A 27813-nucleotide genomic window follows, 5' to 3' on the forward strand; every position below is an offset into this window, starting at 1 on the left:
CTTTGCCAGCATGAGGCTCAGAAATGGTGACAACTTCTCTGCTGGGTCAACACCATTTTATATTGACTACTTGGTAGTTACAAACTAGCAAGGCTAAGAACAACCCCAGCACATCACTCCAGTGCGGCAGCAGGCAAGAGAGAGTCAGACACTAGATGGGTTATACCAGCCTGGCCCCCATCCAAAGTTCTGGGCTACAACTACCACCAGCCTATGCTTGCTAGAGCTCATGGGAGTTGTAGTCCAAAACATTGGGGGGCAGATTGGTAAAAGCTGGGTATATACCATCACCCTGCAATAATAATCTTTCATTTTAGGAAGACCATGTGCTTTCCCTCACCCTGGCATCTGAACCATACCACACCCATCCAGCGAATGAAGCCAATGTCTATCCCTTCTATGGCAATGCATCCTGTCTCCACCTACTGCTGTAGGATGATGGCTAACGTGAGCATAGTGCTTTCAAGTGCGTGCGTACCTAAACTCTCTGTTTGGAGGTGGTGGTCTCCTGATTCATGCCACGGTGCATCTGCAGCAGCACAACCAACCAGACGCCTTCATCTGCCTCAGCTGCAACAAAACATGTCTCTCCCACATTGTTCTCCACAGCCACAGCAGGAGTTGCAACCTTCCAGCAGTTACCCCCAAAGGCACACTCCTCCATTGTCTCCCGAGACAGATGGATGCCAACAAGGTGTGGAATGAGGGCTAACAAGAGCATATTGCTTTCAAGTGTCTACCTACTTAAACTCTCCATTTGGGGGGTCTCCTGATTTAAATATTTAGCGGGGGGGATGATTTGATCCCCTTTCCTTGGGATGGGATTGATCTGTTTGCATAGGGAAAAGATCAGTAGCTGGATCTGAGAAGTCCCCCTCCCCAAATACTTACCCAGCCCCCCCTTTTCTTTTTTCTTGCCCTAATTTAGAACATAAGCATGGAGTTTCCCCCACAATCGAGAGTTATAAACCTGCCTCTTAGTAAAATGGAAGTTCCTGAAGGTTCCTCAGAAGCTAATGGAATCCATGACCACAAACGTATTTCATGCTTTGTGGTACAATCAATGTCATGCCAATTCCTAGACTCCATGCGCCAGCTTGGAGCAGCAGGTCCATTACACAGACTGCAAATGCTTCGCTAGGCTGTGAGCCAAATGAAACCCTGTGAAGGGGGGGGGGTTAGCAGTACCTGCATCGTGTGACACAAGAGCCTTTTCAATCCACATTTACTATGTAAGAACATAAGACGGTGAGAAGAGACAGCCTTCTGGGTCAGGTCAAAGGCACATCTTGTCCTGCACCCTGTTTTCTCAGTGACCAACCAGATGCCCATGGAAAGCCCCCAAAAGCAGGACCGGAATGAAAACAGCACTCTCCCCACTTGGTATTCAGAGAAATGCTGTCTCCAATGGTGGAGGAAGTGCACAGCCAACAACACGGCTGCTGCGCAGCCTTATCCTCCATGAATACGTCGAATCCTCTTTTAAAGGTCTTTCATGCTAAGTGAGTAAAGGATTGCTGTGACATGCAGCATCCCCAATCTACATGTGTTAACTTGAGAGCCTGCATAGACCCTGCAACTAATTGTGGTTTGTACAGGAGTATCATGTATCCTTTCGATCTGTGCAGAATCTAATAAGGCATCACAGGCAGCTAAAGGCTGAAGTGCGGGAGCTCGTCGTGATGGCTCACACAGCAATACCTGCAGGAGGTTCACAACCAAACCCTCAAGTGGAGCCCAAAAATGTAGGCACACACAAACTCAGCAGAAGAACGTTTAATCCAATAGGTTCAGTGCTATTTTTCTAGAAAAAGAGGTGCTGGAACTCACAATGAACTCCTCCCTTGTTCTCTTATAATGGTGATGGCACTCACCTGACAGGTGCCGGAACTGAGTTCCGGTGAGTTCCAGTCACTGCTTTTTTTCTTTAAAAATGTTTGTGGATACTCTCATTTTCCTACTCATATTGAAATACTGCCCCTCAATGAGGTCAAAATTAGATTCACAAAATGTTTAGGGGTATGCGTCCCCCCCGAAAAATAATCACTGGTTCCAGCTGGAAAAAAACACCCTGAATAGGTCATCAACCAGCTGTCAGGTGCCTGGCAGAAGAGATATGCTTTAACCAGGGGTGAAAGAAACGAAATGCAAACATTATTGCAAAGAAGTTCAAACCACTAGCATGAAGTTGGCATCCTTCAGAGAAAAGGAAAGGAGTATCTGTTCTTTGCTTATTTCCCTCATTCTCTGACTTCTGTTATTCTGCCACAATCAAACTGGAAAACCTCACTGTCATCTCAGTCACTTGCCAAAATAAGGAAAGTCTGTCAATTATTCTGGCACCTGATAGCCCTCACACTACTCAGAATAAATATCATGGAACTGTGCTCCCCTGAGTTCCCCTTCCACTGCGCTGCTGATCCTAGGGGCTGATGAAGAACTACACATAGCCAGATGTGCACATACTCCTTCCACAGAGGTAAGATATATAACCTACTGGTTAGAGTGTTGGAATAGGACCTGGAAGACCAGGGTTCAAATCCCTACACAGTCAGGAAGTTCACTGAGTGACCTTGGGCCAGTTGTTATCTTTCAGCCTAACCTACCCCATAGGATTGTTGTGAGGAGAAAATGTGAAGGTAGAGAACCATGTATACCACTCTTAAGTTCCTTGGAGGAAAGCTGAGATTTAAATGCAATAAACAAACAAATAAATAAATAAACATACATTCTATTTATTATTTTTGGATAGCAAGACAGCAATTACCTATTGCTAAACATCCCAAGTAGGCTAGTGATATGGTTAAACTTTTATTTTGCATGGGATGCAACAGAATTCTGAGACAGCGCTAAGTGAGACTGCTACCACACTGCACTTTATTCTTGTGGCCAAGGGTGTATCTGTTCTGTACATTAATTAGGCAAAGATTAGCCAAAGGCAGCATCACTTTTGAGTTTGTGTTGCTGATGCGTTCTTCTTCCAGTAAGGAAGCAATGCTCTTGAGCGTTCCGGCTCAGAAGGCAGAACAATGTGGATAAGCTGAACACCCGTTTAAAAGGCCAGGCCAGCTACAGGTGTAGTGAGAAGCCTCAAAGAAGGTGGTGCCAGGAAGTAGATCAGGCATATCAAAGTGTCAAGAACAAGGAACTTTGCAGCACAATACAAAACCCTCCCAAACCCATTTCTAGCTGTGAAAGTGTGATGAGAATCTCATTGCAAGCAGCAACTTATCTTTCAGACTACCCTCAACTCTCTGGGAAACACCACTGCAAATCGCCCATGCTCATAGCATCACACAGAAATGAAACAGGGTGGTTATTTCACTTGCCGGTTGAGAGATTTCATGTGCTATCTAACAAGTCCCACAATTGCACTGTGTGCATGCGCAGGTGCGGGGAATCTTTACCAGTGACAACATACTGCAGTTTAAGTATGTGAAATATGGACTACCTTGAGGACCCCACACATCAGATGGGTAAAACACTGTAGTCCTGATCTAGCTACAGTGTGTGGTGACTAACAGCCCATTCCTATGCGTGTTTATTGGAAGTAAATCATACTAAGTTCAAGGGGGCTTACTCCCAAGGAGGTCTCCATAGCATTGTAGCATGAGGCCCATTGAAACTACTATAAGAACAACTTGTGACTGAGGTCAGATTGCATTCAATAAGATGGATGGCCCAATCTTATGCATATTTACGCAGAAGTACCGTACTTTCCCGTGTATAAGATGAGGATTTTTTATGGATGGCTGCGTTGAAGTTAAATCCTTTGAAGACAGAGGTCCTCTGGCTGGGTCGGGACGACATGGGGTTGGGGGGGGCCAACTTCCATCTTTTGCGGAAGCTCAATTAGTGCCAGCACCTTCTATCAAGAGCTTGGGTGTAACCTTCGACGCCTCCCTTTCCATCGAGGCGCAGGTTTCAGCCACGGCAAAGCTGGCATTTTCCCATCTCCGCCGTATCAAGCCGTTGGTCCCTTACCTTTCTCGCCCTGATCTGGCCACAGTTATCCATGTGACGGTCACCCCCAGGCTTGATTATTGTAACTTGCTCTACACGGGGCTGCCCTTGAAGCTGACCAAGAAACTCCAGTGGGTGCAGAATGCCACAGTGAGGCTCCCTACGGGGTCCTTGCCATGGGATCACATTCATCCAGTGCTTTACCAGTTACACTGGCTCCCAGTGGAGTACAGGGTCAGGTTTAAGATGCTGATTTTGACCTTTAAAGCCCTATGTGGCCTAGGACCCTCATACCCACGGGGCCACCTCTCTTGGTATGCCCCGTGGAGGACCTTAAGGTCCACGAATAACAACACTTTGGAGGTCCTGAGCCGCAAGGTGGTTAAATTGGTCTCAACTAGGGCCAGGGCCTTTTCAGTACTGGCCCCAACTTGGTGGAACGCTCTGTCACAAGAGACCAGGTCCCTGCGGGATTTGACATCTTTCAGCAGGGTCTGCAAGATGGAGCTGTTCTACCTGGCCTTTGGTTTGGACTCAGTCTGACCCTTATGTTTCCCTCCCCTTATGGTTTTGATTTATGGGCTACTACTAAAATGAAGCTGCATTTTAAATTGTATTTTAACCCGTATTTTAATTAACTGTTTTTTCTTTAATGTTTTATTGTAGTTTTATTGGTGTTAGCTGCCCTGAGCCCTGTTCTGGCCAGGGAGGGCGGGGTATAAATAAATAAATAAATAAATAAATAAATAAATAAATAAATAAATAAATAAATAAATAATACTTATTATTATTATTATTATTATTAATTATGTTAAAGTAATGTTGAAAAATTGGGCTCGTCTTATACATGGGTAGTGCAGAGGGGTGATCGGGGATTGGTTGCCACCGGGAGCTGGAGATTGTCTGCGGTGGTATCGTGCGTGATTGTTGGCTGCGGCAAGGGCTTTTTAAAATTGGCTGCTGCAGCGACAATTCAGTTGGGCAGGGGATAGGCAGCTGCTGGCGGATTGCGGTCAGATGTTTGGTGGCTTTTGCGTCGTCTGCAATAGGAAGCTTTGCTCAGGTGGGCAAGGGAATTTCGGCAATCTCCCCACAAAAGCTGAACGGCCCTGGGCAATCCCCCCTTAAAAAAGCTCAACAACTCTGGGCAATATCTGCCTATTTTCTTAATTTTGGGTCCCCCCAAATAGGGGACATCTTATACACGGGAGCGTGTTATACACAGAAAAATACGGTAAGTTGCACTATGCTTTGACAAAACAAAATTTAAAAATTCATTCCAGTAGCACCTTAAAGACCAACTTTGTTATTGGTATGAGCTTTCGTGTGCATGCACACTTCTTCAGATACTTCAGATTCTTCAGGTGTCTGAAGACGTGTGCATGCTCATGAAAGCTCATACCAATAACAAACTTAGTTGGTCTCTAAGGTGCTACTGGAAGGAAATTTTTATTTTGTTTTGACTACGGCAGACCAACACGGCTCCCTACCTGTAACTATGTTTTGACGGTTTTCACTCCCTAGTAAATGTGCTTAGGACTGCAGCCTTAATCATAGGGAACTAATGCTGGATTAGAGCCTGTGCATTTATTGCACTGCTAAATAATTGTCTCAAGAAGAACAATGTTCTTTAGTCTGTTAGACCCCTGGGAGTGGAGAGGGAAGACAGGATTTACAGCCGAGTTTTCCCCAGCAATGCAGTAGCGGATAAGAAATTGTGTTTCCCCCGGAAGAGGGGAGTATGCATAGGGGAGAGAGAAAGTAATGGGCAAGGCCCAAGCGGCTAGCCATGCTAATGGAACTCTGGTTAACAACATCAGGCTTGGGGTGGGGAACAATTCTGTCCAAGCACTCAAGCAAAGATGGCAGGGGGGGGGGGGCTTGGCCTCCACCTATTTCCTGCCATCAGCCCCTCCGTTCATATTCCTCTGGAAGGATGCCCAGGAAACAAGTCTGTGCCTCATCAAGCAAATGAACTCCCACCAATCTTCTGGCACTGAGTGCTTGCAGGCTATCTATTTTCAGGTGGGATTCAATCATACACCAGCAAATTCAGGTTGTGCAATTAAAGTGGATTTGGTGTCCTGCATGACAAATCCACTCCCACTTTTTGAGATAAGGAAAGTGACCGGGAAAATGCACTGGATGGTATGCTTGATGAAATGGTCATCTTAAGGTCATGAGAAACAAATCAAAGTGAATACCCAATGAACAGACATCACCTAATCTTCCTACAAACAATTCAGGTTCAATGCTCATCTGGAAGTGTCCACTGTTGCAGCTCCCATATACTACTACCATCTCTGCATATAACCAGGACACTTGCTAATATAGCTGCCCTCTCTCACCACCCCTTTCACAACCCAGAATAGAGCTCGTAATTATTATTTCATACTGTACTTTTATAGCCTCTTCCCAACACTGTTTATACAGGGATAATCCCACTTATCTCCATGGGACTTCCTGGAAATTAGACAACACTAATCTGCTTTGCAGACTTTGTAGAGTTTATCCTCACAAGCAACCCATCATTCCATTTAACAGATCAGGGACTGAGGTCTGCAGTCAGGGACCTATGTGGGGCCAGACTAGAAATCTTGAACCCCAAAGCTCCAAATTCAAGGCCCTCCATTTCACTGCTTGACTCACAGCAGCGGTGTTTTGTTTTTGTTTTTAGCTGAATCCTGCCCCTCTTACCTGCAAATATTTATTTTACAAAAAAAAAATGTACTGCTTGTTTGTAATGAAACTAAGGGGTTTACAAGATATGTTCATTCTCTGTAAAAAATAGTTAAGAACAAGTAGTTAAAAACATTTTTAAAAAAACAAGTAGAATTGGGACTAAGCTAAAAAGAAATTAAAGCATATTGACATCTACCTGTTTGGATCTTGCTTACAGAAAAAATACAGTGAAGGTGCCTGCCTGATGTGAATTGGCGGGAAGCTCCAAAGTATAGGTGCTGCCTTTTCACAACAATATCAGTTTCAAAGTGCTTATTCTGTTACAGCATACACAGGCACACATCTCACAACAGCCCCCACCCCTTGCCTGGGGAAACTGAGGCTTTATCGTCTTCCCCTCATTCCGCTGGCTTTCCCGTCCTACTCATTCCAGAAAGCTCTCTGTTAACTAGAAGAAACCATCTCCTAACAATTATCTCCCATAAAGAGACCTTCACGGGCCATTAGGAGACATTAACATTCTTTCGCATGTAAGGCAAAACCATATCATGGACCTATTTAACTGTAATCAATAATAGTAAGCCCAGGGCACTAGGATACCCAGCAGTGATTCCCCCCACCCCCTCTACATCTCTCTGTGTGCAGCAAAAGCTGTTTCCATATTACTTCTTTTTTTTGCCACCAGATGGCCTTCACAGTCACTGTTCCCTAGGTAGCTGCTGGCTTCCATAATTTCCAACTACTCATAACCTCTACCCCTATATAGTAGTTGTCTCCTGCAGCTATGATCTCCATGTGCACAATCTCTCTCTCTCTCTCTCTCTCTCTCTCTCTCTCTCTCACACACACACACACACCCTTCCTGCTGAAGTAGTTCAAAGTTGGTCAGCCTGCTCACAATCCACTAATGTACCTTCTTATAGAGTTACCATCCCATGCAGTCATCCCCCAAAAGGCTTCCCCTCCTTTACCCCACCCCCCAATATATATTTTTCTCCCAGAAACAACTTTAAGATGTCAGTGAGACTACTCCGGTATAAACAGTCTCAGGAAAAACAGAACACAGAACCCATCCCAAAGCAGTTAAGTGAACTGTTAATCGCCTCCTTCCCAAACCGTCCCAGCTCCCCTGAGAACTGTGGGAAGCTGCCTTCTACCAGGCCAGACCTTTTGGCTATCAAGCCCAGCACTGCCCACTCTGACTGCCAGTGGCTCTCCAGCGTCTCAAGCTGAACTCTTTCACATCACCTGCTCCCTAATCCTTTTCCCTGAAGATGTGGAGAGATGGAGCAGGGGGCTTTGTGCAGTCAAATCATGTGCTGTCTGCCACTAACCTATGAATCACGTCCTTGCTTCAGTTATTCTTACAGATCTCCCACATTCAGCACACTGATAGATTTACTTTTCCAGGAACGACACGCAGCTCCCCCATCTCTGTCTGTTCAAACGTGCACGTGTCCCTCTTCTTTGCTCACATTCAAATGAACACCCAACCCATAAAAGCCACGAGTAGAATGAATTAAAACTACCACCAGGAGCCTCTTGCCATCTGGTAAAGCAAATTTTATCATGGCATGTGGTAAAGTCAGCCTCTCTGTGGGGCTGGATGCTCTGGCTCGGGTGGCAAGTTTGCAATGGCACAGCATAGTGCAAAGAGTTATCAGAATCCTTCTTTTGCTGGAAGAAATGACTATACAGTATGTGTGGACAAGCTTGCCTACATAATCACACGTCCAAACAAAGTCTCTGAAGGGACAACATGAATTCAGCTACTTGGTCTCAGGTAAACACATGGCACAATAGGCAAATAATTGTGAAGCACTTCTTCAGTTAAAAAGCAGCAGCAACAGCAGTAGCTCCTTTTTGTCTATGATTTCCTTGGGGCTATCAAAGGGCAGAAGCCCATGAATTTGTACAACATCCCCTTAGGATGATGAAACGAAACAGGGTCTTCACAAATAAAATTTGCTGTGGCCCTGAATCCAAGTCTCCTGGCTCTCCAAACAGCTCCTCAACTCTAGACTTGTGAGAGATGGTAATCATTTTCTATCCGCTACCCAAACCCCACAAGCCAGAGACAACACTGTCCGCAGCCTCGTGGGACCACATAAGCCTTCCTGCCACCTGCAACTGCACGTTCCTTTTCCAGAGCTGACAGGCATGCCTATGTGAGTTATTATTTCCTTAGAGATCTTTGCAAGTTTGGAGAATCCAAGTGAAAATCTCTATGTATTTCAAGTCTCCCTTACAGGAACAAGTTACATTTAGAACCATTCACTTGGCACAGTGCTATTTTTCTAGAAAAAGAAAGACCAGAACTCACCATGAACACCTTCCTTGTTTTCTCTTACAGTGGCAATGGTCCCCACCTGAGAGGTGCTGGAACTGAGTTTCGGTGATTTCTGACTGAAAAAAAGCCCTGACTTAGCAGCCTTATCTACCTGGTTTCTCACACCCATCAAAAATAAGGCAAGGTTTTTAAGGTAGCCAAGCTGTTCTTGGTTACTTCCCCAACACTTTCCTTGTTCTACTGTCCTCTACCAATACCTTTGTGTAAAAAGTTGTCACCTCGAGCGATGATGATTTGTGGGGTGTAAGCCCTTACCTTGTTTCTCCTACAGCCGCCCTCCCTCCCCCAAGTGAGAATATTTCCCCCATTCACATGCCATTCCTCACCCAATGAAGTAGGAAATGATCAGCAACTGGACGGCCCGGTTGATCACGCCGATGGTCCAACTTTTTACCACCACCGATTTGGTGGTTTCATAGGTGAAGAAGTTTGCCACACAGTTCATGCCGAAGGAAAGCCTGGGCGCCGAGGAGCAAATCCAAGATGTTCTGCAGACCGGACTGGAATGTCAAGGGTGTTGTGATGGGTCTATGAGTGGTAGACACGGAGGTGTAATCTGCGCAGGGAGAACATTCAGAAGCTTTTTGAAAGGAAGAAGTTCTGCTGGCTCCCTCCTGCTGTTGTCTCCTGCTACTCTGGGCATGCTTGAGACGCTGGGACCCCTTTTTATAAGATCTCTTTCCCCACCCCCACCCCTACCCAACACCCAGTGATGCAGTCAGAGAAAGGTGGGGCTTTCCAGCTCATCAATTACAAATTGGATTCTAGCGAGTGCCTAGATGGAAGAGATCTGAGCATTAAATAATGAATCTGCAATTGCTACATTTCCTCTGAGTGGTGTTCCAGCTCTACAGATAGTGCCCCTGCTGTGTCAGACCTTCGCAACATCAGTCAAAGGGGAAGGAAGGAAAGGGGGAGGAGAAAGCTGAATAATATTCCCCTCCGGAGACGACATTGGAAAATGGGAAATCATTCTGACAAGATGCTGCCTGCATTGGAAACAGTGGGATCCTAGTCCCAAATCAGTGACAGTATGAGCAACCGCAAAAGGAAGTTCCTGGTTATTCCTTTGGGCTATCTGTCTCAAGACGCACAATTCAAGTTCACTTACCAAAGCTCAGTAGCCGAAAAAAGGAAGCATATTAGGCTAGGTCCAGGGGTCCAGTTTACGGCATTTGTTTTGTGGGACAGTAGGGACAGTAGGAGAATTTGCCTGAGACAGTGTGAAGCAGTTTGAAGAAGAAAAATTGGAACTGGTCTCAACTAGGGCCAGGGCCTTTTCAGTACTGGCACCAACTTGGTGGAAAGCTCTGTCACAAGAGACTAGGGCCCTGCGGGACTTGACATCTTTCCGCAGGGCCTGCAAGACAGAGCTGTTCCACCTGGCCTTTGGTGTGGATTCAGTCTGACCCTTATGTTTCCCTCCCCTTATGGTTTTGATCTATGGGCTACTTTTAAAATGAGGCTACATTTTAAATTGTATTTTAATCTGTATTTTAAATCCCCCCCCATTATGTTTTCATTGTAATTTTACAATGTTTTTACTGTAATTTTAGCTGCCCTGAGCCCGGCTCTGGCCGGGGAGGGTGGGGTATAAATACATTTATTATTATTATTACTATTAACAGTTTTTGAAAGACTGTAGAACTTTGAAAGCAACTGGACTAAGGACTTGGCTGTGGACTTTAACACAACAAGGACTTTGAAGCAAAGACCCCTCTCTGGGCTCAGAGATATAGAGAGAAGACTACTTGTAACATCTGTAAATTGTGTGTGTGTGTGTGTGTGTGTGTGTGTGTGTTGGCGTTGGACCGGTAAAGACAAGTCTGCTAAAGAACTGTTTTCTGTGGTGAGCTTAACTCTTGACTGAGCTTCCATGGCATATACATGGCCCAACACTCCCATCATCCCTTACCATTGGCCATACTGGCTGCGGCGGATGTGAGTTGGTGTCCAACAACATCACTTGACTATTGTGCCTGAGAAGATTTGTTCTGAAGAGTGAACAAAATAAGCATGGCACACCCCCCCCCCCCGGTTTCTACAGAAGTTAGTGTTCTGGATGTGACCTCCCCAGTAGGAAGATAGCAAGTCCAGAGCACTGACTTGTACAGCCTTTAATTGTCTGCTTCTCACAGCACACTCCCATTTCTCTTGTGGCACACAGTATGGGAATTTTGCCTGAGAGGAAAGAAGAAAGGTGATATATACAGTTTTTAAAAACTAAAACCAGAACTGAAGTTGCAGGCTGAGATTAAAAGGTAGGTTCAGGGTCAGAAAAGGTTAAAAGCAACTATTATTGATCTACAGAAAGACTTTGAATGGAGCCTTATATGCAAAAAGTCTTGTACAGTTTCAGCTCTTCAAATTATTTATTGTCTGTTACATTGCTTAAGTGATATTCTGCAATTCTATGATTCTATGAATCAAGAGTTGGAAGGGTTCCCAAGGGTCATCTTGTCCAACCCCCTGCAGTGCAGGATTCTTAACTAAACCATCCATGACAAATGGCCATCCAACCTCATCTTAAAAATCTCCAAGGAAGAAGACTCCACCACCTTCCCAGGGGGTCCATTCTACTGTCAAACAGCTCTTACCGTCACAAAATTCTCCCTGGTGTTTAATAGGAATTTCCTTTCTTGTAACTTGAAACCAGTGCTTTTTTTCTGGGATGGAGGTGTACGCATACCCCTAAACATTTTGTGTATCTAAGTTTGGCCCCATTGTGTATCTAAGTTTGGCCCCTACTCATATTTCAAATATGAGTAGGAAAATGAGAGTACCCCTAAACATTTTTTTAGGAAAAAAGCACTGCTTGAAACCATTGGTTTGCCTTCGGAGAAGGAGAAAATAACCTTGCACCATCGTCCATTTTCTCATCCCCAGAGTTACACTTTGTGAGTTCCAGGTGTGTGTGATATATGACCATAGACAGGACAGGCCCTCCAGTGAGGCAAGGTGAGACAGTTGTCTCAGCGTGGCAGGCTCTGGACAGCTTGGAGAGGTGGCAGATTTGGCCTCCAAGAAGCATGCCCCTTGCTTCCCCCTCCTTTGCACACTTGTTCCTCTCTGGCCTCCTTTTACTCCCCCCCACCCCTGGACAGTGGCATGTGTGAGTGGTGTGTGGCTGGTGCGCAGCAGAGGGTGGGCTGTGGATGATGGATGGGATTTTGCTTTGTTTCTAGCAGCAAAATGTCCTTGGCCCACTGTGACCAAAGGGGTATAGCCCCATGTGACACACCCTTTCATCTGAGAGATGGGACTCAGCTAGACAGGTAAAGAAAAAGTGATTTATATGTTAAAGAAAGTGTTCAATGGATTAATTGCACATGAGTTGCAAATGCTGAGTCATTCCCCACAATGCAAGTGTTTGGTGACCATCTCATCTTTGTTGCTGGGAGGAATTTGTAGGTAGCTCCCGTGTGGATAAAGAGCAAAAGATGCTGTTCAGTGCTGGCCAGAAAAGTGTGGGAGATCTAAGCAGCAGAGACCGATTAGAATTGTGTAGAATTGTGTAAGGAAGTGGAACACTTTGTGAAGAGCTGCAAGGACTTTAGAAGCTGCTGGACTCAGGACTTGCTGTGAACTTTGGAACAGCAAGAATTTTTGAAGCAAATAACTCTTACTGGGATCAGAGACAGATGCCTACTTTGCCTCTGTCTTCACCCAAAAAGGAAAGCAGTGCCCAACCTGGTGCTAACAGAATAAATAATGCAAGGAAGGAGCTGCAGCCCAAGACAGGAAAACAGGTGGTAAGGGAACACCTAGCTACTTTAAATGAATTCAAATCTCCAGGGCCCCATGAGCTGCACCCAAGGGTACTAAAAGAGATTGTGTATGTAATCTCAGAGCCTGAGTCTATGTATTGGAATTCTTGGAGAACAGGTGAGGTTCCCGCAGACTGGAGGCAGGGAAATGTTGTCCCCGTCTTCAGAAAATGGAAAAAAGAAGACCCAAGTCAGCTTGAAGTCAATACTGTACAGTGGTACCCCTGGTTGTGAACGGGATCCGTTCCGGAGCCCCGTTTGCAAAATGAGCAGAACGCAAACCGCAGCTGCACGTCTGACCATGTGTGGGTTGCGATTCGCAGCTTATGCGCATGTGCGTGACGTCATTTTGTGCGTCTGTGGGACGCAACCTGAAAAAAGTATCATGAAGCAAACGTAACACGAGGTATGACTGCACCAGGAAAACTCCTAGAACAGATAATTTAACAGTTTGTGAGCACTTAGAAAAGGATGCTGTGAATACTAACACCCAGCATGGGTTTCTCAAAAACAAATCATTCAATCTCATTTCTTTTTGGACAGTTACAAGCATGGTGGATATGGGAAGGCTGTGGATGTAGTGTACCTTGATTTCAGTGAGGCTTTTGACAAAGTCGTCCCCCCCACCCCCATTTTTGTGGAGACTGGTAAAATGTGGGCTGGACGAGGTAACTGTTAGGTGGGTATGTAGCTGGTTGCCTGACTGAACCCAGAGTGGCCACTAATGGTTCCTCATCATCCTGGAAAAAAGCGAGGTGCCACAGAGTTCTGTCCTGGCCCTGCTGTTCAATGCCTTTATAAACGACTTGGATTAAGGAAACAAAAGGAGGCAAAAGCAATACTGAACAGGCAGCCCCTCTCCCCCGCTCTAGAGTCCCAGAGTCACATCCTAGTCCCGCGTTAACCAATCAAGAGAGTCACACCGCCACCCCTCACGGGAGTCGCGCCTCGCTCCCAGGATGGAAAGCCCATAGAGACGGGGTGGGAGGGAGGAAAGACCGGCCCTCTCTCCATGCCGATAACCCCCCCCCCCCACTACTCCAGGCTGAAAAGGCAAACGTCTCCTCAAACAAGATTCCCCCGTGAGCACTTCCGGTCTACAACGGAGCGCGTTTCCGGCACGCTCTTCAGACGTCCCACCATAGAGGCGCTGCGCGATAGAGCGGCGTCCCACGGCTTCCGTAGAGAGTCGTGCCGCCTGCTTCCATTTTCTTTCTTTTTTTCAAACCGGAGAGGCAAGAGAGCACTAAGCGACCGAAAGCCAACGGCCCCGGAAGGAGGAAGTGAGGTGAGCTTTCCAAAGAGGAGGGGAGAGGATGTGACTCGTGTTGCGCAGGCGGGAAAGTGCGTCTGGTGGGGGGGGGGGATTCAAAGCCGGGCGTGCGAGGGCGGGGGGGCAATTGTCTTCGGTTTAAACGCGGTTGGTATGGGAAACTGCGGTAGTAGTAGTAGTAGTAGCAGCAGCAGGAGTAGGCGGCTGGTGTGCGCTGTTGCTGCTCCGTAAGGAGGCGAGTTTTGGCTCCCGCAAATAGACAACGTTGCGCTGTGGCGGCACTGAGCATCTTGTGGGTCGGGGGCTCCTGGGTGCGGGGTTTGGTGTGTGTCCTTCTTAGTAGGCATTGTGAGGCAGGGGTGGTTTTTAGCCGAGTTGGGTGAATAGCAAGGCAGCTGGCTAGAAGTCGTCGTCTTCTTCCCGTCTCCCATGTATAAACAAAACATTTTCTACTTTCTCCCCAGGTTTCGCCTCCCCCCAAGTGTTTTCTAGTCCTCTGTGTCTTCGTGTTCCCTTTGCTTCTGTTAGTACTAGATGGAGAAGATCTCACGTTCCAGGAAGGACTAAGACATCTTGTCTTCTCCCTGCCTGGGTCCGTTTGCAAAACTTTCCCCCAAGAACAGCTCTGCACGTTTTGCTGGTGTGGCCTCAACCCCTGCCATAGTGGGGTGAGGTGGGTGGAGGTGCTGTCAAGATGGCGGATACATTGGAATTCAATGAAATATACCAGGAGGTGAAGGGATCGATGGTGAGTTAATGGGGTGGTGGTGGTAGCCTGAAAGGAGGAAAGTAACATATGGTGCTATGTGAGGAACAAGCAGTATGTTTGGAGGAAGGTTGACCTGTTGAATGGGATGCCACCTTGCCACTTTAGAAACCTAGTGCTTTGCCACAAGTTTGTTGTATGATCTGTCGTGTTCTGGTATGCCATCTTTTAAAGGGGAGTAAGAAATAATATTGCTCTGCCCCTTAAGGGTTCAGTGAAGTTAATACTTTAAACATAATGGCAGGAGGGCCTCTGAGAATACATTATTTAGGACGGTGATGAAGCCCACATTTGCTTTGGACTCCTGAGGATTGTGGAGAAATAACTTTTTTGGGTGGCAAATTCTTTACTCACTAAAATGCATCTTGAGACTTCAGCTGGGTATGAAACGTGCCTTAAAGCCTTTTTATTATTCAGCATTGTTAATGCCACTGGGGGGATTACTTGGCAGGCTGGTTGTATATCACTTGGGATTATTTCTGGATGCAAAACAACAAAGACTCTTGTGGCAAACTGAAAGACTAACAAATATATTATGGTGTAAGATTTTGTGAGCTAGAGTCTATAGATCTATATAAATGTGATTCCTAGCCACAAATATTTGCTTAATTTAAAGTTGAATATGAAGCAAGGTTCTGAGGCTGGACACTTTACTGTAGAAGCAGAAAACTAGATCTGGCCACTAGATTGGCTCCATATTCCTCTCGCTGCCAAAGCAAAGTTTGACAGATGGGGGGGGGGATACCCACCTGTCAGTCTCTTGACATCACAGCAACATCAAGTCACTGGTGTTTCCCTATATGGTTAGAAATCGACCGTAGGCCAAGGCAAATCACTTAGCAAAGTGCTTAGAAAGCACACTGCAACCCCACTTTTGGACCAGCCACATTTTGACCTTCTCTATCCCTGATAGCATATAGCACATCAGGTGTAAGACAGGTGGGTGTGGCTTGCAGGCAAAATGGGGAGGTCTGGTAACCTAATTAGGTCTGTGGGTTGGAGGTTCCCCACTGCTGCTTTACTGGTAACCTAATTAGGTCTGTGGGTTGGAGGTTCCCCACTGCTGCTTTACTGAGTGGTTTGAGTCCCATTCCAAATGTTTGGGGAGAAAACAATTATAGTGGAAGGAATTACTGTAGTTGTTGGATAGTTGCCATAAAAACCACATCATATGTCTTGTCCAACTTGTTCTAAATAGTATTTTAAAAGGAGATTTGGTGGCAGTTTGAGGAATAAATGGAGTTGTTTTAGAAGAGCCTATCAAGCTTTTGAGAGGCCACGGAGCTAAAGCATCCGCTAACCTTCTGTCTCTTGTGGGTCAGAATGATGGCCGCCTGCGACTGAACCGTCAAGGTGTGATTTTCAAGAACAGTAAAACAGGAAAAGTGGACAATATTCAGGCATCAGAGTTGGCAGAGGGCATCTGGCGACGAGTGGCACTGGGACATGGTCTCAAACTCCTGACAAAGAACGGTCACGTCTACAAATATGATGGGTTCAGAGAGACGGTAAGGTTCTTTTTGGAATGAGTTTGCTTCTGAGCATGATACAGTACAGCCCTCAGCAGGTCTTCAGGACTTGGTGGGGTGAGCGGTTTTTTGTATTACGGATCAAGACAGGTTGATATTGTGCAGCATCTGCCATTGGGTGTTTATTTTTGCCTGAAATTCCACCAGTTTGCATATCCAGTTTGGTCTTACAAAAGTGCCTTTTCCCTCTAGCCTTATGGTTGTGTGTTGCCTTAGTTGCAGGCTGTTATAAAGGAGATGTCGGTTCTACAATGGGATTTCTAGTTTCATGCATCTCTTGTAGCATGCAATTCTTAACTCTTAGCTTATATAAAAAATACTTGTTAGTATTGACATAATTTTGCTCTGGCCTGTGATATGTAGCTTATTTTAATTTCCAAGGTGCAGAAAGCTATTCACAGCAAATGGCTACTCTGTATGCCGCTGCCTCACTAGTGCATTAACTGACTGTTCCCTGATTATGCATTTTCCTTCCATAGGAATTTGACAAACTCTCAGATTTCTTCAAGACACACTTTCACTTAGACCTTGCTGAAAAAGACTTGTGTGTGAAGGGGTGGAACTGGGGGACAGTGAAGTTTGGAGGTATGTTTGGGTGTGGTGGGTGGTACCCCGACCCCAAGGGAAATTGGCACACTGTGTCTCGAAGACAGAGCTAAGAGAAAAGAATGGAGAAGGTTGTTTTTGTTTTACTTTGGGTTGGAGAGTGACTGAGAATGTATTATTATTTTCTCTTGGAAGATACCTTGTTGGTCTTTTGCAGGGCAGCTTCTCTCTTTTGACATTGGTGAGCAGCCAGTTTTTGAGATCCCACTCAGTAATGTCTCCCAGTGCACAACTGGCAAAAATGAAGTGACGTTGGAGTTCCACCAGAATGACGATACTGAAGTGTCGCTTATGGAGGTGCGCTTCTACGTGCCACCCACTCAGGAGGATGGCGTGGATCCTGTGGAGGTGAGTGAGAACTGAGTAGAGATGATGTTGGGGTGGGAGAGAGAGCATTAGTTGATAAAAACTTCATTCCACTCTTTACTGCAGGCATTTGCCCAGAATGTATTATCCAAGGCAGACGTCATCCAGGCCACCGGAGATGCCATCTGCATCTTCCGAGAGCTGCAGTGCTTGACACCTCGTGGTCGATATGACATCCGCATCTACCCTACCTTCCTGCACCTCCATGGCAAGACATTTGACTACAAGATCCCCTACACCACCGTTCTGCGGCTTTTTCTGCTGCCCCATAAAGACCAACGCCAGATGTTCTTCGTGGTGAGCAGCAGTGGAATTGCGGGGAAGGGGTTGCCTGTCAGGAGTAAGAATGATGGTTACTTCATGCAGTAGGCTCCATTCATAGGTTCTCTTCCTTCTCCCCTTTGTGCTTTACGAGAGAGGCCAGGGCCTTTCATCCCTTGAAAACTTGGGACCAGTTAACGTAAGAGATTTCTTTACTAACACGTGCACCCACTCAACTGCTTTGATCGGTGGAATTGGCACTACTGCGGGGACCACATAATACCTGTTCCAGATTTGTAAGAACTTGATTGTTTAGTGTGGCAGCACCTGCGCTTCTGAGCTTCATGCCTATTGAGATCAGGGCTCCTGCTGAAGGTGAAGATTATCTCTGCTTCCTTCCAGATCAGCTTAGATCCTCCTATAAAGCAAGGCCAAACACGTTACCACTTTCTTATCCTACTCTTCTCAAAGGATGAGGACATCTCCTTGACCCTCAACATGAATGAGTGCGTACCATTCACAATATTGTATTCCTTACAGTCTATCTGTGTTTGCTTCACCTAGATGCTTTCTAAGCTTGACTCTACCTGTCGTGCCCAAGTGTTTTTTTGTCCCAGTTGCACAGACTGCTGCAATTAATTGGTGTTGTAGTAATCTTTGGAGTCTCTTGCATTTCCATTTCTGTCAAACTTGTTCTGTGTGTTTGTATGGAGAGGGAGAGAATGAGAACGAGACTGGCTTGCACAAGGAGACCTTGGAGTTTCCAGTGCAACATTCTAACTTTAAGACTGCTAGTTCTAGTCTCCACCTGCTCCCTATTATTACCTTTCTCAACCCCTACCCCCATGTGTACATATATGCCTGTGCATACCCACACACAGGTGACTCTCTGCTTATGTGGGAGCTACGTCCAGGGAAGGTAGAAACTATAAAAGGCACAGTGCAGCATTTACTGCAGACTGTCCCTGGACCTCAGAATGCTCTCCCAAAGTGAATGCAATGGCAGGTGGAATTGCTGACTGTGCTTTTTCAGCATAAAGCTGTGATCCCTCAAGTTAAATGTGCATAAGTTGTGAGTCAACTGTACATACATAAGCATGCACACTTAGTATTTAAAACATCTTTCAACAGCCCCTTGAGTCTGGCACTTTCTTAACTTCTATTCTGTCTCTCTAACAGGGATGAAGTAGAGAAGCGCTTTGAGGGTCGGCTCACCAAGAATATGTCTGGCTCCCTGTATGAGATGGTCAGTCGTGTCATGAAAGCTCTTGTCAACCGGAAGATCACCGTGCCTGGCAACTTCCAAGGGTGAGAAATGCCTCCATGCTGGGTTAGAGGAATTGTGAACCATTCATTGGCTGTCATTGATTTGACCAGGGTATGAATGAGAATGGTATGGCCAAAATTGAGCATGGCTCTTATTTCCCTATTACAGGCATTCCGGGGCACAGTGTATCACTTGTTCCTATAAGGCTAGTTCGGGCCTCCTGTACCCTTTAGAGCGTGGCTTCATCTACGTGCACAAGCCACCCGTTCATGTTCGCTTTGACGAGATTTCTTTTGTGAACTTTGCCCGTGGGACCACAACCACACGCTCCTTCGACTTCGAAATAGAAACCAAGCAGGGAATGCAATACACTTTCAGCAGCATAGAGAGGTGAGTGAATGGATCGTAGCAGAACCATAGAGACACAAGTGTGCTCACCAGCTTTTGATCTCAGCCACCTCTATAGCTGTATAATATTTTCCATTGTGGTGCAAAGGGGCAGAATTGCCACTGCCCTTGAGCCCTTCCCATTCTGAAAGACAGTTCTTTATGCTGCTTGCATATGTGTGACCTATAATTTTCAGATGTTTTCATTTTAATAGCTGCATCATGCATATATTCTTATTTATTAATTTGTTACCTGCCTTTCACTCTTAAGGTCCCAGGGCAGGTTACAGCGTTAAAAACAATATTCAAAACAATTTAAAGCCATAAAACTAAGGTAGGTCTTAAAAACACAATATTCCATTCTCCAGTTCCCCTCTGTGCCCTCACAATATAGGATCTATTTTCCCTGGCAGCAACTGATTCACTGCTGTTCTGTGAAGTTTTGTCACAGGCAAGTGAGTATTAGTCTTGTGCGAGATGATTGCATCTATGGCTTCTCTTCCTTGCAGAGAAGAATATGGCAAACTATTTGACTTTGTGAATACCAAGAAGTTGAACATCAAGAACCGAGGACTGAAGGAGGTACCTGTTACAAGAGGGTGGGCAAGAGAGAGGACAGGGAAAGGCAACTACTGTCTGGTCCTGATCCTGATCTACTGGGGAAGGGTGGGGGTTCTCTGTCTCTCCGGAGCTTTCTCCCTTCTCAATTTCTGTTCTCTCCTTGTAGAAGAAAAAGGTCTGTGCGATTGTCCCCTCCTCTTCCTCCTCCTCTTGGTTCAGGTCTCCTCTGCATGGCTGTGGTGAACATTCCTAATCACCATAGTAGTATAACCTTGCATGAACCACAGGCAAGGGGCAGCAGCCTGCTCTGCTCAAGAAGTGGCTTCCACCTAATCCACCTTACTAGCATGGTTCTTCCCTTCCTCTGAGGAGAGAAGGTGTGTTCTAGCAGACCCAGGAGACAGCATGCATTCAGTTCTTGAGGAATCTGCTGTGTGTGTGTGTGTGTGTGTTTAAAACAGAAGCCTTTTCTATACAGTATGTGTGCTCAAAAGCATGCTGGGAGTTGTGGTTTTAGAATCTCTGCATGTTTTGGGTGTGGAAAGTGTTGAGAGAGACTGTCTGCTCAAATACTGGAGTTGGGAAGCTTACATGGAATGCTTTGTTTATGTTTCTAGGGCATGAAGAGTGTGCCCTATGATGATTATGCTGGTTCGGATGAGGACTCACATGATGCTTACTTGGAGCGTATGAAGGAGGAGGGCAAAATTCGTGAGGAGCATGCAAATGACAGCAGTGAAGACTCTGGGGAGGAGACGGGTAAGCCATTTTTTGAAAATTTCTTTTGGGTTTTGTTTTTTTAAATAATTGAACAGTATATAACTTTTTAAAAATATGTTTATATTTATTTTTCATGGCACAGAAGATACATTTTGAGAAAACCGTTGTTACAACAGTAAACAACAAATAACTTGTACTGATCATATTTCAAACTTTTGTCATGTTATATAATAAAGTTGTGTTTGATTACGCTAAAAGATCATGCCACATTTCCCCATGAATGTTTGGTGGATTTCTGCCACGGTCTCAACAATTTATGTTTTCAAGAAGCATTTGCCATACATTATAAAAGGAATGTAGATAGTGTCTGCCCTTTGCCGCTTCGACTTGACATGTCAATATCTAAGCCAATGCTATGGACTATACTTGTTAACACCAGTTTTCTGGCATCTGACTATCTCCATACAGGCAGCTGTCAATAGAAAGGCTAAGAGATCAACATTAGGGTAATTTTGAGTGGGTGGGATCATAAGCCAAATACTGTTAGTGCAGGAGACATTTCACTTGTTTTGTTGTATGTCAAGCTTATTTCTATATATGCCCATGGTTTGCTCTTTTGACTGTTCATCAATGGCATCAAATGTTTTAGTTGAAAGGCTTTGTTAGAAGTTTGGAGGTGTGGGATTCCAAATCTGCTGCTTTGAACACTTCCATACATAGTTCTGGAGCCTAGTTGCACTTTTCCCCTTCGTGTATGAACTTGTTCATTGAGCACTGCCAAATTTTAAATTGTTTGGGTGTAAACATAATTATCAGCACTTGAAAGAGAAACAAAAATTTCAGAAGGATAGCTGCTGTAAAGATGGTTATGTGTCCTGAGCATGCTAAATGTAAGTTTTCCCAAGATCTAAGATCCCATCGTACTTGTAAAAGTAATGGTGTAAAGTTTGCTTTCTTTAGAGCTGACAGGTTTTTTGTTACCTAGGCTTCCAAATATTTTACTTCCTTATAGCAGATTTAAAAACCTATCTGTTTTTGAATGATTGATTGGTCAGATGGAGAAATGTCCATTTATGTTATTTCTGATTTGGATTTGCTGATTTTGAATCCAGACACTTTAGCATAATTGCTTAGTTTTTTCATTTCAGTAATATGAGCATTGCAACTTTTGGATTCAATAGCATAATTGATACAATGTCTGCAAAAAGGCTTATTTTATGCATTTCTTTTGTTAGCTATTTAAATGTTATGAAATAAGTAAATGAATAAATAGCTTTTCTGCAGCCTGGAGATACAGAGATTGGCCTATTCTGTCTTTGGTTTGTGGCCAAATCCATTCCTTTTTGCCTTTTCATGCCTTACATTTCATTCTCATCAGTGTGGTTTAAAAACAGAGATTTTCTTTTTCCAGATGAATCATTCAATCCTATGGAGGAGGAAGAGGATGTGGCAGAAGAGTAAGTAAAATGCTTCGGCCTGCTGGAGATAGTGTTGTTGAATGCTGCATTGCAGGCTCTGTTAGGAATCAAAAGGCATGATATTAATATTTTAATAAATACTGGGGGAAGCTGTGTGCTTGGAAGGGACCAGTGTATCACTGAAGGATGCAATAACATCTGGAACTGTGACCAGGTCTCTGCGGGTCTTCAATAGGACCGTATGGAGGCAGGCAAATCACATGATTAGGAGACTTCCAACAGAAGAAAGTTGGATCATCTGTATTGGAGTGATGACAATAGTAGGGTGACATGGGAAGAAGAACATCTTGTTATAATGTTGTGAGGATCCATTTGGGGAGTAGGAAATGGGGGTTGTACTTCATGCTGCATGAGCAGGTTTCCACTTTTGCAGGGGTGGCGTGCTTCCTTTTCTCTGTCTCCTGTCAGCCCACCCAGATCTGCTCAGGATGGTCTCCAAAGCCTCTTGCGCAATTGTGACGGCGTGCAGTCAGAGCTGCAAGGAGGAGGGGAAGTCCCACTGCATTAGTGGAGGCCTGTTCCACTCGTATAGCAGCATTACTGGGTGCAACCACTGGTTATCAAAATGAATGGGGAAATCTGAGTCCTAAATTTAAGGCAACACTTTGCGACTCACTTTGACAGTCTTGTGCTTTTTATCTTCGTCTGTGAAATATGCTGTCCTTTCATCAGTCTAAAATTGTACACAAGGTTGAATATTCAAGAAAACGTTGGGAGCTAGTAATCTGGGCATGCTTTCACTTAAGCTGCTGGAGAGCATCTTGCAGGGTGGGCAGTCATGATAATGGACCCATTCTATTTCAAATGCTTTAAGAACGTCAGCTTACTTAAAAGGCTTGTCTGGATGGTCTTTGAAGTATGAACATTGGGGCAGGTTAGATAGATGGCCATTGTTTTTGATGTTTGCATGCAATGGTTAACAGTCAGTTGATACCTGCTGCTTTGGGCACTCTTGCTAGAATAGTTTCTGACAAGTCTATGCAGCAGCTTATTGAAATCCTATATTGTAATGTCTAACAATTTTTAGCAATCGTGGTAGGGCTTCCAGTGTTTGTAAATTTTATATGTTGTTTATTCTAATTGGGCTATATAGACCTATCTGTTTATGATATTTGTTACTGATTTTAATGACTGCGGCATCCTAGTCATTCTTGGGACTTATTAATTTATTTGCTGCATTTATTTCCCAGTTTTTCTGTAAGGAGATGGAGATGGTGTTTAATATGGTTCTCCCCCTCCTTATATAATCCCCACAGTAACCCTGTTAGGTAAGCTAGGCTGAGTGGGGATTTGAACCCTAGTTACCCTATTTCTAGTCCTGCACTCTAACCACTACACCGCACTGATGTAGTGTAGCTGACACATGAGAGTTAAGCACAAAAAAAGTTAGGGTGAGGATATTGTTGCTCAAGCTTGAGTGTGTGCTATCATTTTAAAAGTGATTGGGATTTATTTGTGGGTTTAGGAAGCTGTGAACCCACCTCTTTCTGTGGGTGTCTTTTCCTTGTGACAGGTTTGACAGTAATGCCTCAGCCAGCTCGTCTAGTAACGAAGGAGACAGTGACGAGAAGAAGAAACCTGCCAAAAAAGCCAAAATTGTCAAAGAACGCAAGCCTCGCAAGAAGCCATCTGAGGTGAGAGCAACCAGGATGTGGAGATTGTTGAATTCAAGGCCGCTCTCTTCCTGGCTTTCTTTGAGTGCTTCCTGTCAGAGCTGGAAGTGCTTGTGAGAAAGCAAACAAGCGCAGAGTTATAAATCAAGCAGCCTTGCACTGGGCATTGCTTGGGAGTTCCTAAGAAACCAAACAAATCAGTGCAGTTTTGAAAGGTGCACTCTGTCATCTTGATTCAAAAGGGCATCCAAACAGAGGGGAACCTGCTCCTCGATCTCAGTGGTACCCAAACACCTAGCAAGCAGACAAATCAGCAGTTAATATATTGACAAGGGACCATATTTTGAACCAAATCGGGACCAGCAGTGTTAACTTGTGCCTGTGTTAGCTGAGACCGGAACAAGAACTGTTTTAAAATGCTTGAACACATTCAAACATTAATCGACTTAAGTAAAGCTATTGAGGGTACCTAAGGAGAGTGCACTGCCAAAATCTCTCCTTGCATAGAGAGGTTAACAGGCCTTTCCCCTGTGAATCTGCTCGCGTAGGGGAGAGCTGCGGCGGGATGGGCTTTGAAATTAAGGGATGGCACTGGGGGCCAAGTTGGTCCATGCTTATTAGTGGTGCAGTGAATATGAAAACCGGTCTTGGGAATATAAGGGGGAAAGGGGGCAGTAGAAGAGGATTTGGAGCAAAAACTATGTTGCAGTTTTGCAGAGCTGCAGATTGTTGGAAGGCCAGTTGGCTACAGTCAGAAGTCAAGTTAGAGGTCTTTATGCAGGTGGCTTTGGTAGACAGGAAGGGATTTTTCCGGAATCTGTGGAATAGGCAGGGCTTCCCTTTACCTGGAGGTGAAGTGTTGTGCTTTTTCTCTCTTCTCACCCTCCCTTTTCCCACAGAGTAAGAAAGGGAAAGACCCCAATGCCCCAAAGAGACCTTTGTCTGCTTACATGCTCTGGCTCAATGCTAACCGTGACAAGATCAGGGCAGATAGTCCTGGCATGAGTGTCACTGATGTGTCCAAGAAGGCCGGAGAACTCTGGAAAGGAATGTCCAAAGAGAAGAAAGAGGTGGGTGATGAGTTGATAATGATAACATTTTGTGGATGTGGAAGTGTGCCAGTAACTTTTGGGAGTTGTTTGTGATTTGTTCATCTGAATGCCAGTTGCTGGGGGTGGGTGGGAGGCAAACATTGGGAGAGGGCTGTTGCTTTCTGGAGGTTTCTCTGAAGTGTCTTGGAAGAGTGGTAGTTCAGTGGTGGACCACATGTTTTCCATGTAGATCAGAGGTTCAATCCCTGTTGTGTCAGGCTAGGATTGGAAAGGATTCCTGCCTCAAACCCTGGGACATTAGGGAATTCCTGCTGTGAGAAATGGTTGCTAAACCAAATTGACTCTTGGTCTGATCCAGCAGGAATTCCCTAATGTCCCAAGATAGTTAAATCCTGTTTTATCCTGATGATTATGCATTTCCACTTGGTCACTAAATCCAGCTCTGGGTTTTTGAACCTCAGTTGAATCCATTTCGGCCTTGACCCCCAGGCACAACGAAAAAAACAACGGGCTTAAAATAAAACTCCAGGACTCTGCATTCCTTGAGTTTTTGAATTTCAGTTTCTATTGCATGGGATACACATGCTCCTGGTGGTAGCAGAAATGGTGCATGAGTTGTTCTTTTTGTGGGTTACGTGAGTAGTGAGTAAAACGTTCTCTTTTTGGATGAAGGAATGGGATCGCAAAGCTGAAGATGCCAAGAGGGACTACGAGAAGGCAATGAAGGACTACACTGAAGGAGGGAAGTCGGACAGCTCCAAGAAGTGAGTAGCTGCGTCCCTGCCCCACAAACAAGAACACAGACTCCCATCCTCATTTCTCCATAGTGCTTCTGTTGCCCCAAAGGGATTCTGCCAATTCTGCCGTTACAGCACACTATCTCTTTCTTCACATGAACAGGGAAAAATCCAAGAAGAAGAAAAAGCCAGAGAAGCCAGGGAAAGGCAAGCCAGAGAAGAAGGCACCTGCATCTGCAAAATTGTCTGTGAGCAAGAGCCCTTCCAAACAACTTGGAGAGAGTTTCAAGAGCAAGGAGTTTGTCTCCAGTGATGATAGCTCCTCAGGCGAGGACAAGAAGGAGGTGAGTGGCAATGCACTCTGTGGTGGCAAATGCAGTGTCACTGCCAGTGAGCTAGGAAGGAGGGGAATGAAAACATGCTCCATTCAGGTCAGAATCCTGCTGCCAGTTCTTGCTGCAGAAGAGCAACCAATCCTCCCCCCCCCCATGATGTTTTCATCACAAGTTACAGGATGGTCCTTTTGTGGCCACTAGAAATGGAAGAGTGCCTCTAACCGTGAACATGGCAATCCATAATCTTCCTACTTTCATTAGTCTCCACACTTGAGACATTGCATTGCTTCATGTGTTTTAATTTGCCGAATAAGTATTTATGGAATTTGTATTTCAGTGCTAATAACATTTTTCACGGTCTGTAGTCTTATAGGACAGTGTCAGGAGGAAAGGACAGCAGGAAAGATATTGAGGCAGGGAACATAGGTGGAGAGCCATGGGAAAAACATGGACGTCTGGTGTTGGTAAAAGGCACACCACTGCAAAGACCTGCTTAAAGCCCCCTTGGTTTCTAAGCCTTTGCTTTACTATGCTCTGCAACCATGAAGACTAGAAATTTGCTATTTTTAAGAATACCAAGCCAGTTATGTATAAGTGCTCAAGCTGGAGAAAAATATTGGCTTTAATAATATATCATATTATTTCTATTTTTCCCTGGTTTCTCCATGTTTTCCTGTCCTTTTACTGCTATTTGCTGAACCATATTCATTCCCGTTACATTGTACATACTCCTGTGTTTCTAGCATAGTAAATAAAAGCACATTGCAGGCTTTTCTAGATTTCCGCATCTTCATGCAGCTTAAACATCCTGTTTGCTCCATTTATTGTATGCTTTTACTGCAGTTGGCTGTTCAGCTGAAGCTTAATTGATCTGGTCCCAGTGGTACCCAGCAGCTCCCCTTTCCGGCGCTGATTCTGTTGGCTTAGACTCTAAGGCATGCAGCTAATCTTGAATCTTTCCCTTCTCTTAACAATACCTAAACAAATTCCTTCCAGTAGCACCTTAAAGACCAACTAAGTCAGTTCTTGGTATGAGCTTTCGTGTGCATGCAGAAGTGTGCATGCACACAAAAGCTCATACCAAGAACTGACTTAGTTGGTCTTTAAGGTGCTACTGGAAGGAATTTGTTTTGTTTTGACTATGGCAGACCAACACGGCTACCTATCTGTAACTTAACAATACCTGTGCCTCTTTCTTTTCTAGGATTCTGATGAGGAGGAGATCGCCAGCACCCCACCCAGCTCAGCAGAATCTGCATCTGGTTCAGATTAGCAAGAAACACCCACACAAACACCCCGATTCCCCACCCTTTTTACAGGTGTTGTGGTGGTTCTGTTTGTGGAGGTGAGGCCAAGAGGACGTTGTTCTAGGCAGGATGGATGGAGAGCTGGCACCACTACAATGCTTCAGTTGTTCCCCCTCCCAGTATTGCAGGTTGTAGTCAGGGCCAGTTGTCCCGTCCAGAGAGAATGGATTGTGCTAAAAGAGGACAGAGAAAGTCCATTACCCCTGCCCCTTTTCTGCCTTCATGTTGCCATAGATGCACTGTGTCCTGTTAGATGGTGGGCTCAGTGGTGGTATGTGGCATACAGCTGGAAGATGGGGGCACTGTGTTGCTTCCCTGGTCAGATTCAGTTGATGTCTTTTGGTTTTTCTTTTTTAAGGTTCTCTTTGCATTTTTGTTTATCGTGGCTAACTGATTTAATAAAAATCAAGTGAATTTGGACGAGACTTGTTCTTGTGTGACACCCCACCCTGCAACAGCCTGGACAAATGAAAAGCATCTTCCAGCATGGAGGTGTATGTCAAAGCAAATCAAACCATTTCTTCTGCAACAGCAGGGAAAGACCTATGTATATTTGCGCAACCTTCACCAGTGATCTTTATGTAGAGTTTTGTACAGGAGCTGCATCTTAATGCTTTGGGCCAAGGGGCTTAACTGTAGTACCTTCCATTAGCAGCTGCTGCACTAATTGTATTTAAAGGGCCATTGCATGCTGATGAGATGTGGCTAATGTAGGCAAGCAGTCAATAGAGATGAAACCTGGCAGTGCCTGAGATTCCATCAGCAATAACAGCATCCTTGAACCTCGCCAACA

General features: G+C 45.0%; 2 protein-coding genes across 6 annotated transcripts in view; one reads left to right on the forward strand and one right to left on the reverse strand.

Moving 5' to 3' along the window:
* Nucleotides 1-9626, reverse strand: part of P2RX3 (purinergic receptor P2X 3) — a 33543-nt gene extending 23917 nt beyond the window's left edge. The window contains exon 1 of the mRNA XM_081877538.1: nucleotides 9322-9626. Coding sequence (XP_081733664.1) covers nucleotides 9322-9440 — 119 coding nt within the window. The 5' untranslated portion in view covers nucleotides 9441-9626. The remainder of the gene's footprint in view (nucleotides 1-9321) is intronic.
* A 4265-nt stretch (nucleotides 9627-13891) lies between these two features.
* On the forward strand, nucleotides 13892-27438 carry SSRP1 (structure specific recognition protein 1). 5 transcript variants are annotated; one of them, XM_081881087.1, is made up of 17 exons: nucleotides 13892-14050; nucleotides 14500-14783; nucleotides 16124-16309; nucleotides 16810-16915; nucleotides 17094-17284; nucleotides 17369-17599; nucleotides 17966-18069; nucleotides 18743-18871; nucleotides 18999-19220; nucleotides 19727-19799; nucleotides 20396-20537; nucleotides 21910-21955; nucleotides 23490-23610; nucleotides 24489-24659; nucleotides 25314-25405; nucleotides 25542-25722; nucleotides 26918-27438. In XM_081881087.1, exons 2-17 carry the CDS (start codon nucleotides 14730-14732, stop codon nucleotides 26984-26986), a joined length of 2118 nt encoding a protein of 705 aa, XP_081737213.1. In that variant the 5' UTR covers nucleotides 13892-14050; nucleotides 14500-14729; the 3' UTR covers nucleotides 26987-27438. The 5 variants fall into 5 exon arrangements, with proteins under 5 accessions (XP_081737213.1, XP_081737214.1, XP_081737215.1 ...); XM_081881088.1 differs by having other exon boundaries at nucleotides 13935-14115; XM_081881089.1 differs by having other exon boundaries at nucleotides 13935-14106.
* Nucleotides 27439-27813: the final 375 nt, after the last annotated feature.

This window comes from Podarcis erhardii, assembly GCF_964252035.2.
Source record: "Podarcis erhardii genome assembly, chromosome: 1".
Classification (NCBI taxonomy): domain Eukaryota; kingdom Metazoa; phylum Chordata; class Lepidosauria; order Squamata; family Lacertidae; genus Podarcis; species Podarcis erhardii.

What these genes read in the sequence shown, in the direction of transcription:
- SSRP1 (XM_081881087.1), top strand. Translation starts at nt 14,730, where the DNA reads ATGGCGGATACATTGGAATTCAATGAAATATACCAGGAGGTGAAGGGA. An exon ending in GGGGACAGTGAAGTTTGGAG is followed by an intron (nt 16,916 to 17,093) that starts GTATGTTTGGGT and finishes GGTCTTTTGCAG; the next exon opens with GGCAGCTTCTCTCTTTTGAC. An exon ending in TTGACCCTCAACATGAATGA is followed by an intron (nt 18,070 to 18,742) that starts GTGCGTACCATT and finishes TCTCTCTAACAG; the next exon opens with GGATGAAGTAGAGAAGCGCT.